The 13,122-nt window shown below is 41.1% G+C and overlaps 1 protein-coding gene across 3 annotated transcripts in view; it reads right to left on the bottom strand.

Annotated features, from left to right (window-relative positions):
• Positions 1–13,122, bottom strand: part of AFF3 (AF4/FMR2 family member 3) — a 630,275-nt gene that overhangs the window by 208,507 nt on the left and 408,646 nt on the right. For all 3 annotated transcript variants that reach the window (XM_023211385.2, XM_023211386.2, XM_023211387.2), the window contains one exon: positions 4,020–4,056. In XM_023211385.2, the coding sequence (XP_023067153.1) occupies positions 4,020–4,056 (37 nt within the window). The remainder of the gene's footprint in view (positions 1–4,019; positions 4,057–13,122) is intronic.

Raw genomic sequence — 13,122 nt, 5'->3', positions numbered from 1 at the left:
AACTTTATATTCAAGGTTTCAGACTTCAGCTATTACCATCCCTCCTATTGATTTTATTTTGTCCATATTTTTAATTCTCAAGTGTTCATTTGTTCTGTAATTACCTCTCTTTCATACCAATCTGTTCTCTTTTTATTTAACACAAATAATTTCAAATCTTTCTAAGGACTGTAATTATACTTGAAACTTTTTTCTCCTTTTCCTTGAATTAGACTTCCTAGATTTCCTTTGGGACTAGTCTTTCTTTTTGGTGCTCACTGGTTATATATTCCTATTTTTAAATAAAAAATTGGTTAACCAAGGTAGTTGGTGTGGCTTTCCTGTATCAGTATACCGATCGATTTTTCTAACACACCTATCTCTTGTAGGGAAGAGCTGATTTATGGCTCTTTGTAAGTGGGCAGGGTACGTTGACGTGAAGGATTCAATCAGGGCTCAAGAGAAGAGAAGCCTCCAGGCAAGCTGCAGGACCAAGCCCTTCCTCCACCCACTCCTCTAAGAAAAATATAAAGCACTGTACTTTAGGTGTGTAGAATTTTTGTTTATTTCCCTCGAGAAATAGTTGACTCTTCTGCCGTTACTTGATGTCATCTATTTTTAAAGGTCTGGTACTCTTAGAATCTATTCTGTTTCTCTTTTTGCTATTAGTTCCCAATGAGGAGTGAGCTGTTCATTTTTAAATTTTTTTTTTTTTTTTTTTTTAGCAACTATTACTGTATTTTTTGTTTTGGGGGGTTTTTGAGAAAAAAATCACCCTGAAAGCTCTGTGTGGGAATCCGTGAGGATAGGGCTGGAGGGGTAATGGCTGAAGGATGGCCAGGTGTTCCTATCACTGCAAACAATTCGCACTTGTTCTCTCTTGGGGGCCACTGGAGATGTGGTCTTTCCTGGGGCTCCCGGGGCCTGTTCCCACCACCACTAAAGCTTGTTCCTGTTTGATTCTTCCTTTGCTGTGTCACAACCTTCCCTGTTCAGGAGTATTTTTCAGTAGGTCTTATTACTTTTGTCTTTCCAGAAACACAACTAAATTTCTGGTTTGCTGATGGCCCTTCTTCCTGGTTTCGGTGCTATTTTGGATTTATTTCCATTACTACAGCTTCACGGCTATCAGGTGGGGATTCTGAAGGGAGGGGAAGAATTGCTCAGGTGCAGTCTCAACTGAACAGGACGTTCTCATAATTTTTAAAAATGTAGACATAAATCATCCATGTTAATATTCAAGTATCTCAAGGCTTAACAAGCTTCCATTTTATAATATCAAGTTCAGTTGATCAGTAATTCAATGAACGATCTACCTTTTAAAAGATTTGTATTCAAAGTCATATTCTGTTAATACAATCTTTCCTTTAGTTTCTATAATACAGTCTTTCTCACTTCAAAGAGAATAAAAGCACTGGCCTAACATAATGAGCGAGTAACCAATCCACACAGATATTTTGTTTTTGGTTTCTCTGAAGTTCAGTATTTCTCTATTTCCTACACGTTCACTGGAATCATGATTCCAAACCAAATACAAAAACAGCATGGGAAATGGTGATGGGGTCAGTTCTCCTAAAGTTTCAAATGTGCTGTCAATTGCAGAGAATTCTCAGACTTTTAATAGGAATATTGTTTTTGTATACATGTGCTGGGGTTTTGGAGAAAGACTTATTTAAAAATGAAAAAAGGCCAGGTGTGGTAGCTCACACCTATAATCTCAGCACTGTGGGAGGCCAAGGCAAGAGGACGACTTGAGGCCAGGAGTTCAAGACCAGTGTGTGAAACATAGTGAAAAGCTGTCTCTAAGAAAAATTTTAAAAAGTGGTATGTGCCTGTAGTCCTGGCTACTTAGGAAGCTGAGGTGGGAGGATTGCTTGAGCCCAGGAATTCAAGGTTATAGTGGGCTATAGTTGTGCCACTGTACTCTAGCCTGGCAACAGAGCAAGACCTTGTCTTCAGAAAATGAAATGAAAAAAAAAAAAAAATCCCCTTATTCCTAGAAAAGAAAAACTAATCAAAAACTTTTCCTGGACAATGAAATGCCAGAGGGTTTTATATCACACAGGGATAGTACCACATCATGTCCCACAGAAGAAGGGTCCATTTTTATATAATCAAAATTGCAGTGACTATTACGCATGCCATAAAAATATGCCAGATGCACACAGAAATCACAGCAGATAGTCCTTGGACAAGAATTCAATCTCACGGTGAAGTGATGGCAGCAGCTTTCTGGGAATCAACATAGTGGGATGAAAAGTTTGTGTCTTTGGGGCAGAGAGCTCTGAATTCAAATTCTAGCTGTCATTTTTTTAGCGCGGTATCTAAGAAATGACTGGTTTTTAGCCTCAGAATCTCATTTTCTTCATGTGTAAAATTGAGATCCTAATGCCTTGCTCATGCAGCTATCATGAAGATTAAGTGAAATACCGTAATTCAGGACGCTAGCACAGAACAGACACTCAACAAGAATTTCTTTCGCTGTTCTGTCTGTCAAAAGTGCCAAGCTGGCAGAAGGTACATGTATTCATCTATGGGATCCTCCATTTACCCTGAACATTTCAATTCAATGGTCAGACACAGTGAGGAAAGCAAGGACAACTCTTCAAGACATTCTAGTCTGTGGTGTCCGATGCAGACGCCTGTATACCACCATGTAGACTTAACCAGGATTTCTTCTCATCTCTTTTCTTAGAACTAAATTCATCATTTTCTTCAGATTTCATGTCTTTTGGCATTTTGCCTCATCGCTGATGCCTGTGCCCACAGCAAATCCCAACAGTGGGTTGGATAATTAAGAGATATTGCCTCCACACCACTGTGCCATCACCCCCTCCACCGGCCTTTCTCTAGCTGTGCATGAAAATTCTGCTGCTTCCCAGTGCATTTGCCAGAACATCTTTTTTCACCAGCCCATTTGTCTCACAGATGCTCAGTGGTTGAGCCTCAGTTCCACAGAGATCTACAGCTCAGAGGATGTTCAGTCTTCAAACGCAGCTTTGTAATTGGGAAGGGGTGCTCTCAGCTTGCTGGCTGGTCGTGCAACTAACAAAGCCCAGTCTTTGTGAGTGTGCTTTTAGGACACTGGGTCACTTATGCATTTTTAATGCTCAAAACAACGTTAATACCAATTAGTAGTGCCAAAGAAGAGAATTAAAACACGACTTCATGGAATGATAACATCCTCTCTTTGACCAAAAAGCCCATGTGTTTTATTAGCCACCAATTCAATAAGGAAACTGCTTCTTAGATAGTTGAGTCTGTCTATTTCTGGAAGAGGACACAGTACACATACCCAGCTGGTTGTGACTTTTCTTCATGGGTTCTAAGGTCGTTTATCTGAAGGTCTACTGATTGGTTTTCTTTGCCCACTCATTTTCCTTTAATTCAGACAACTAATTATGTGCCTTTTAAGTTTTTTTTCTCCCTCCACATATACTAGGAACAGCCATAATAAAGCACGATATTCCCTTCTCTTGGGATGGCTTTGAAATTCACTGTTTTCTGTTTTGGCCCTCCTCTCCTTGAATATGTGCACTCAAGGTCGTCTTGAGTGACCTTTTTTTTGAAACGGAGTCTTGCTGTGTCTCCTGGGCTGGAGTGCAGTGGCCGGATCTCAGCTCACTGCAAGCTCCGCCTCCTGGGTTTTACGCCATTCTCCTGCCTCAGCCTCCGGAGTAGCTGGGACTACAGGCGCCCGCCACCTCGCCCGGCTAGTTTTTTGTATTTTTAGTAGAGACGGGGTTTCACCGTGTTAGCCAGGATGGTCTCGATCTCCTGACCTCATGATCCGCCCGTCTCGGCCTCCCAAAGTGCTGGGATTACAGGCTTGAGCCACCGCGCCCGGCCTTGAGTGACCTTTAATGATAAATCTTATCTTTCATTCGGGTAGCACTTGAACAAATGGCCCCTTTCCCCAGTTTTTTAGTGCATTTCTTTGAAACCTACCATCCACTGCATGCTCATCTTCCCGCCTCCTCTGCCCCTCTGCCCCTGCCCCCTGCTCCCCATATGAAACTCCAGAGTGAAGTCTTTCTTACTTGGATTATTGTGTCCAGAGGATACAAGCTGCGAGTCCTGAAAGAACAAGAAACATCAATTAATTTTTTTTATTGTGACTTTCAAAACCCAAGTTAACCATGAGATCATGTTTAAAACTGGTCATTCAGAACTGATTCATCGCTCTCAATCTCTATCAGCTGCTTCAGCGAGAAACATGGACACGAAGGTGGACATGTACATGTTAAGCAGTTCTGGGAATACACTTCACAATCATTTTTCTTTTGTATTAATGACTTTGTTTATTGAGGTGAAGTTCATGTAACATAAAATTAACCATTTTAAAGTGAACAATTCAGTGGCATTTAGTACATTCATAAGGTTGTGCAACCATTACCTCTATCTAGTTACAAAATATTTCCATCACTGAAGTAAAATCCGTCACCCACGAAGCAGGGTCTCCCCAGGCCCCTGCCCCTCAACCCCCCATGCCCCAGCCCCTCACAACCACCAATTTCCATCTGTCTCTTGGATTTATCTATTCCGGATATTTCATATAAATGGAATCATGCAATATGTGGCCTTTGTGACTGGCTTCTTTTACTTAACATAACATTTCTGAGGTTCATCCACCCTGTAGCACATACCAGTACTTCATTCCTTTTTATGGCTGAATAATATTGCATTGCATGGATATACAACAATGTGTTTATCCATTCATCTGTTAATGGGTATTTGGGCTGTTTCTACCTTTTGGATATTGTAAATAGTACTGCCATGAATACGCAGGTATGTACACTAGTTCGAGTCCATGTTTTCAATCCTTTTGTGTATATACTTAGGAGCAGAATTTCTGGGTTATATAATAACTCTATGTTAAACTTTTTAAGAAACTGCCAAGCGATTTTCCACAGCAGTGAAACCATTTTGCAATCCAACAATGTTTGAGGGTTCCAATGTATCTACATCCTTGCCAATGCTCGTTATTTTCCATTAAAAAATTATAGCTATCCTTGTGTGTATGAAGTGATATCTCACCATAGTTTTGATTTGTATTTCCCTAATAACTAATGATGCTGAGCATCTTTTCATGTGTTTGTCGGTCATTTGCACATCTTTGGAGAAATATCTATTCAAGTCCTTTGCCATTTTTTAATTGGGTTGTCTTTCTGTTGTTGAGTTGAATGAGTTCTCGATATAGTTTGGATACTAGACTGTTACCAGATTTATGATTTGCAGTATTTTCTCCCATCCTGTCAATAGTCTTTTCATTTTATCAATAATGTTCTTTGATGCACAAAAGTTCTAAATTTTCTAAATTTAAAATTCTAAAAATTTTTAATCAAGTTTAATTTACCTAATTTTTCCTGTGTTGCTCATGCTTTTGGTGTCATAGCTGAGAATCCATTGCCAAATCCAAGGCCACGAAGATTTAAACCTACGTTTTCCTTCCCGATACTTACGGTTTGGGTTCTTATACTCATGCCACTGACCTATTATCATACTGACTTTCAATCTAACTTTTCTTTGAATGAACCCTTCCTTCTACCCATTTCCTGTAGATGGGTTTGGCAATCATCCCACAGTAACACTCTATTAAACATCAACTGCTGTCAATCTCACAATGGTGGATAAAAAGATTAGTACGGTATCTAGTTATCTGCAGTGGAATAAAGCCAGTACTACACAGTATTTTAAGTTTAGTTATTGCTCAGGTAAATACAGATTGAATTTGATTTTACTTGCATTAAAACAAAATGTTAAAATCTGTTTTGAGGATTTATATCCTCTTTCTTTGCAAAATTCTTATTTAATAGAAAATAAACCACATACCATATGTTCTTATAAGTGGGAGTTAAGCTATGGGTATGCAAAGGCACACAATGTGATATGATGAACTATGGAGGCTCAGAAGTGGGAGGAAAGGAGTGGGACATGGGATAAAAAAACTACATACTGGGCACAACGTACACTACTTGGGTGATGGGTACACTAAACTCTCAAGACTTCACTGCTATACAATTTACCCATGTAACCAAAAACCACTTGTACCTCAAAAGCTATTAAAATAAAAAAAAATTTAAATATGAAAGACTTATAAAAGAATGAGTGAAGAGGAAGGAAAAAAAAAAAAAAAGTAGCAGGACATAAAATCCAAAAAACTCCTTTAAAATTCCAGCACATGGAACAAAAATCCACTGAAATTGAATGAACTTCTATTACATGGTTTAACGTATTTTACCAGAATGTTGTTCCATGAATATAGGTTGTTATGGGGTAAGGGGTGTCATTTGATGTGACTTGCGTTATACTCAAATCCAAGTACTAATGTCTGCTTTAAAAAGAAATTCTACTGAAACAGTATAAAATGAGCCAGCCTGGTGGGCAGAGGTTGGGTAGGAAAATGGAGACGCGAAGGGATTTCCACTCTATTAAACAGCCTGAGTCATATGCAGATGCCCAATAAACCTCCTTCAATTATGATAATAAAGAGCTATTCATCTGAAGAAAAAGAACAAGCTCAACTCTCACCCTGAGATTCAGTTTTTGGAAATTATTATATGAAGATGAAATGTCGTTCCTGAAATGGACTGAAATATCATCTGTAAGGCTGATTTTGGCCTATTTTGGATAGATGCTGTCACTAAGAAGACATCCACAATTAAATCCTCCACGTAGATTGGTATGTTTTCCTTCTCTTCAAGGGAATTTAAGAGTTTATATCTGGACATGAGTTAGTTTTAGCTTTGGCATGTGAAAAATACTGTGAGTCCCATTTAGTTAACTCCTCTGTGCTGTCTGCAGATCTGGGCCATTTGGAGGCATCTGTACTAGGGAGGGGAATTACTCACACACCATCAAATGGACAAGAATGGTAATTGACATAGTTTCCAGCATTAAGCTCATTTAAAAAAAAAAAAGAAAAAAAAAGAACAGAAATTTTTTCTAGGACCGTTAATACAAAATAGAATTATTTTATTTATTTATCGATTTATTTATTTCAAGATGGAGTTTTGCTCTTGTTGCCCAAGCTGGAGTGCAATGGCGTGATCTCAGTTCACTGCAGCCTCCGCCTCCCAGTTTCAAGCAATTCTCTTGCCTCAGCATCCCGCGTAGCTGGGATTACAGGTGCCCGCCACCAGGCCCTACTAATTTTTTATATTTTTAGTAGAGATGGGGTTTTGCCATGTTGGCCAGGCTGGTCTCGAACTCTTGGCCTCAGGCGATCCACCTGCCTCAGCCTCCCAAAGTGCTGGGATTAGAGGCATGAGTCACTGCGCCCGGCATATTTTATTTATTTTTTAGAGACAGGGCCTCATTCTGTTACCCAGTTTGGAGGGAAGTGGCACGATCATGGCTCACTGCAGCCTCAAACTCCTAGGCTCAAGCGATCCTCCTGCCTTCGTAGCTGGTACTATAGGCACGCGCCACCATGCCCAGCTAAAATTTTTAATTTCTTGGTGTGTCCTAAAACCCACAGCATGATTGTTGATCACTGACTCTTCAGCAGAGAACCAGAGATGAGCTTATAGATGACCTGAATTAGGATTACAAACCATAAGATCATGTATCTCATAGATAGTAAACTTTAAATTTTAACTAAAACACCTGTGTAATTAATAACCATTATTATTTCTGTTTTGTGTGATAGGGAGTGAAGACAGACTTCAAAATGGTGGAAGCAATTGCTATAAAAAAAACCTCTGTGGAAGTCTTCTGTAGGAGAGGCAAGAATAAAATCAAAGACTTTGTCCCTAATACATATTGTCATGTTGCCAGCTGGTGTTTTCTTGGTGGTACATTGAAACAACAACTGTGAACGCAAAAGTAATGGCTATAACCTCAGTGTTCTAAACGGTGCCATTCTGTGGGTACAAATGTCATATTATCATTCTTCCTGGCATTTGGCCAGCCTGCTTGTGGAGGGGTCAGCTACCTGACCAGGGCACTCCCACCTTTTAGGTCCTCTTATCCGACACCCTGATAAGGTGTCTGCTGGCAAACCTCGGGTCCTGGGCCTGCCGCTTTTGAAGGAGGACTGTTCTTCCCAGCCAGCTACAAAACCCCAGGGGCCCCACAGGCTATGCAGATCCTTCATTCTTCATGGAGCCAGAGCAAGGCTGGGTCCAGAACAGAGGGAGAGCAAAGCTCCTTTCTCCAAAGGGACCACACACTGAAGTTCTTTCCATTTTTGTGTCTCCTGCCACCCCATCCAGAGACCCATATATGTGTAGCTTCTGTCTCACCGGCCTATTCTTCCCTTGCAAATGTCTTCTGTAGGAAGGTGCCTGGGCAGGTCCAGCCCCATCTGTGCACTGGTATTGTCCTCCTCTGGGAGCACTCTACTAGGCCTGCAAGATTCTCTACTAAGCTTTTTAAGGGTTACAGAAGTGAGTCCAGCAAGTTAGGAGTGGAGGTGACGTGTACAAATCATTAGAACCCAGGGCTGAAAGTGATGTGGTGACTGCCACTCCCAATACTTCCAGCCGTGTATCCTGTTCTGATCCCCTCCCCCCTCAAATACTCATCCTGCTGCTTTCTTTTTTCTGCCTGGCAAACTTCATTCTTCCTTCGAGGCTCTGAACAGGTAAACTCAAGGGTTACCCTGTGCTTTGATATCTTCTTGACTCTAATGTTTTTGCTACACTGTGTCATACTTCCATTACAGTAATTATTTTTTCAACAATGACTTTCGTTTTCAAAAAGTATGTGACATAACACAAACTGCACATATTTAAAGTATACAATTTGATAACAAGTCTCATATGAGGAAGGCTACCTTTATTACTTTCTTGACCCAAGGATGGCTCTGTAACACCTATTCATTGAAGAAAATTTAGCAGAACAGGAAAGTATAAAAATGTTGCCTGTCATCCCGTATCAGGACATTTTCAAGGTTAATCTGCTGCTTTTGATTTTGTTAGCATTGTTCAACAGATGCGTGTCATTCTGGAGGTCAAGTGCATAGAGGGAAAGCCACTCCCTGATACCTGGAAGAATATCTACAGATGGGAATTAATTTTTCTCATTAATTAAATCCTAAAGTCCCAAAACCAAAACTATTTTTGGTACATGGGAATCCTAAAACTCCTTTAAATGTGGTATTTAGCTGCTAAGTTTCTACAAATCATCTTGCTGAAGACAGAAATAACCAGTTATCCTGGTATCTGAGAAAACCCTTCAATGAAATACTAAAATAAATATCATATTACATTAAATGTAACATGCCATCCAGATCGTATGAGGCTGCATTATCTCATGTACTACCAATTGCTGCCAATTAACTGGAAGATGTCATCGACTGTAAAACAAATCCTGATTTTAGGGATCTTAAAACATAAACAGAATACGGGAGCAAGATGGCCAAATAGGAACAGCTCCAGTCTCTAACTCCCAGCGCGAGCAACACAGAAGACCGGTGATTTCTGCATTTTCAACTGAGGTACTGGGGTCATCTCACTCGGGAGTGCCGGACAATCGGTGCTGGTCAGCTGCTGCAGCCCGACCAGCGAGAGCGGAAGCAGGGCAAGGCATCGCCTCACCTGGGAAGCGCAAGGGGGAAGGGAATCCCTTTTCCTAGCCAGGGGAACTGAGACACACAACACCTGGAAAATCGGGTAACTCCCACCCCAATACTGCGCTTTAAGCAAACGGGCATACCAGGAGAATATATCCCACACCTGGCCGGGAGGGTCCCACGCCCACGGAGCCTCCCTCATTGCTAACACAGCAGTCTGCGATCTAACCACAAGGCAGCAGCGAGGCTCGGGGAGGGGCGCCCGCCATTGCTGAGGCTTAAGTAGGTAAACAAAGCCGCTGGGAAGCTCGAACTGGGTGGAGCTCACAGCAGCTCAAGGAAACCTGCCTGTCTCTGTAGACTCCACCTCTGGGGACAGGTCACAGCTAAACAACTACAACAAAAAAGCAGCAGAACCTCTGCAGACGCAAACGACTCTGTCTGACAGCTTTGAAGAGAGCAGTGGATCTCCCAACACGGAGGCTGAGATCTGAGAAAGGACGGACTGCCTGCTCAAGTGGGTCCCTGACCCCTGAGTAGCCTAACTGGGAGATATCCCCCACTAGGGGCAGTCTGACACCCCACACCTCACAGGGTGAAGTACACCCCTGAGAGGAAGCTTCCAAAGTAAGAATCAGACAGGTACACTCGCTGTTCAGCATTATTCTATCTTCTGCAACCTCTGCTGCTGATACCCAGGCAAACAGGGTCTGGAGTGGACCTCAAGCAATCTCCAACAGACCTGCAGCTGAGGGTCCTGACTGTCAGAAGAAAAACTACCAAACAGGAAGGATACCTATATGAAAACCCCATCAGTACGTCACCATCATCAAAGACCAGAGACAGATAAAACCACAAAGATGGGGAAAAAGCAGGGCAGAAAAGCTGGAAATTCAAAAAATAAGAGCGCATCTCCCCCTGCAAAGGAGTGTAGCCCGTCGCCAGCAACAGATCAAAGCTGGTCAGAGAATGACTTTGACGAGACGAGAGAAGAAGGCTTCAGACCATCAAACTTCTCAGAGCTAAAGGAGGAATTACGTACCCAGCGGAAAGAAACTAAAAATCTTGAAAAAAGAGTGGAAGAATTGACAGCTAGACTAATTAAGGAAGAGAAGGTCATAAACGAAATGACAGAGATGAAAACCATGACACGAGAAATACGTGACAAATGCACATGCTTCAGTAACCGACTCGATCAACTAGAAGAAAGAGTATCAGCGATTGAGGATCAAATGAATGCAATGAAGCGAGAAGAGAAACCAAAAGAAAAAAGAAGAAAAAGAAATGAACAAAGCCTGCAAGAAGTATGGGATTATGTAAAAAGACCAAATCTACGTCTGATTGGGGTGCCTGAAAGTGAGGGGGAAAATGGAACCAAGTTGGAAAACACTCTTCAGGATATCATCCAGGAGAACTTCCCCAACCTAGTAGGGCAGGCCAACATTCAAATTCAGGAAATACAGAGAACGCCACAAAGATACTCCTCGAGAAGAGCAACTCCAAGACACATAATTGCCAGATTTACCAAAGTTGAAATGAAGGAAAAAATCTTAAGGGCAGCCAGAGAGAAAGGTCGGGTTACCCACAAAGGGAAGCCCATCAGACTAACAGCAGATCTCTCGGCAGAAACTCTACAAGCCAGAAGAGAGTGGGGGCCAATATTCAACGTTCTTAAAGAAAAGAATTTTAAACCCAGAATTTCATATCCAGCCAAACTAAGTTTCATTTGTCACCACCAGGCCTGCCTTACAAGAGACCCTGAAGGAAGCCCTAAACATGGAAAGGAACAACCGGTACCAGCCATTGCAAAAATATGCCAAAATGTAAAGACCACCGAGGCTAGGAAGAAACTGCATCAACTAACGAGCAAAATAACCAGTTAATATCATAATGGCAGGATCAAGTTCACACATAACAATATTAACCTTAAATGTAAATGGACTAAATGCTCCAATTAAAAGACACAGACTGGCAAACTGGATAAAGAGTCAAGACTCATCAGTCTGCTGTATTCGGGAGACCCATCTCGCATGCAGAGACATACATAAGCTCAAAATAAAGGGATGGAGGAAGATCTACCAAGCAAATGGAGAACAAAAAAAGCTGGGGTTGCAATACTAGTCTCTGATAAAACAGACCTTAAACCATCAAAGATCAAAAGAGACAAAGAAGGCCATTACATAATGGTAAAGGGATCAATTCAACAGGAGAGCTAACTATCCTAAATATAAATGCACCCAATACAGGAGCACCCAGATTCATAAAGCAAGTCCTTAGAGACTTACAAAGAGACTTAGACTCCCATACAATAATAATGGGAGACTTCAACACTCCACTGTCAACATTAGACAGATCAAAGAGACAGAAAGTTAACAAGGATATACAGGAATTGAACTCATCTCTGCACCAAGCAGACCTAATAGACAACTATAGAACTCTCCACCCCAAATCAACAGAATATACATTCTTCTCAGCACCACATCACACTTATTCCAAAATTGACCACATAATTGGAAGTGAAGCACTCCTCAGCACATGTACAAGAACAGAAATTATAACAAACTGTCTCTCAGACCACAGTGCAATCAAACTAGAACTCAGGACTAAGAAACTCAATCAAAACCGCTCAACTACATGGAAACTGAACAACCTGCTCCTGAATGACTACTGGGTACATAATGAAATGAAGGCAGAAATAAAGATGTTCTTTGAAACCAATGAGAACAAAGATACAACATACCAGAATCTCTGGGACACATTTAAAGCAGTGTGTAGAGGGAAATTTATAGCACTAAATGCCCACAAGAGAAAGCAGGAAAGATCTAAAATTGACACTCTAACATCACAATTAAAAGAACTAGAGTGGCAAGAGCAAACACATTCAAAAGCTAGCAGAAGGCAAGAATAACTAAGATCAGAGCAGAACTGAAGGAGAAAGAGACACAAAAAAGTCTCCAAAAAATCAATGAATCCAGGAGTTGGTTTTTTGAAAAGATCAACAAAATTGACAGACCGCTAGCAAGACTAATAAAGAAGAAAAGAGAGAGGAATCAAACAGATGCAATAAAAAATGATAAAGGGGATATCACCACCGACCCCACAGAAATACAAACTACCATCAGAGAATACTATAAACACCTCTACGCAAATCAACTAGAAAATCTAGAAGAAATGGATAATTTCCTGGACACTTACACTCTTCCAAGACTAAACCAGGAAGAAGTTGAATCCCTGAATAGACCAATAGCAGGCTCTGAAATTGAGGCAATAATTAATAGCCTACCAACCAAAAAAGGTCCAGGACCAGATAGATTCACAGCTGAATTCTACCAGAGGTATAAGGAGGAGCTGGTACCATTCCTTCTGAAACTATTCCAATCAATAGAAAAAGAGGGAATCCTCCCTAACTCATTTTATGAGGCCAACATCATCCTGATACCAAAGCCTGGCAGAGACACAACAAAAAAAGAGAATTTTAGACCAATACCCCTGATGAACATTGATGCAAAAATCCTCAATAAAATACTGGCAAACCGGATTCAGCAGCACATCAAAAAGCTTATCCACCATGATCAAGTGGGCTTCATCCCTGGGATGCAAGGCTGGTTCAACATTCGCAAATCAAT

This window comes from Piliocolobus tephrosceles, chromosome 15 (genome assembly GCF_002776525.5).
Source record: "Piliocolobus tephrosceles isolate RC106 chromosome 15, ASM277652v3, whole genome shotgun sequence".
NCBI lineage: Eukaryota > Metazoa > Chordata > Mammalia > Primates > Cercopithecidae > Piliocolobus > Piliocolobus tephrosceles.
The sequence above is the reverse complement of the archived record's forward strand: the minus strand, read 5'-3'. Positions and strand labels throughout refer to the sequence as shown.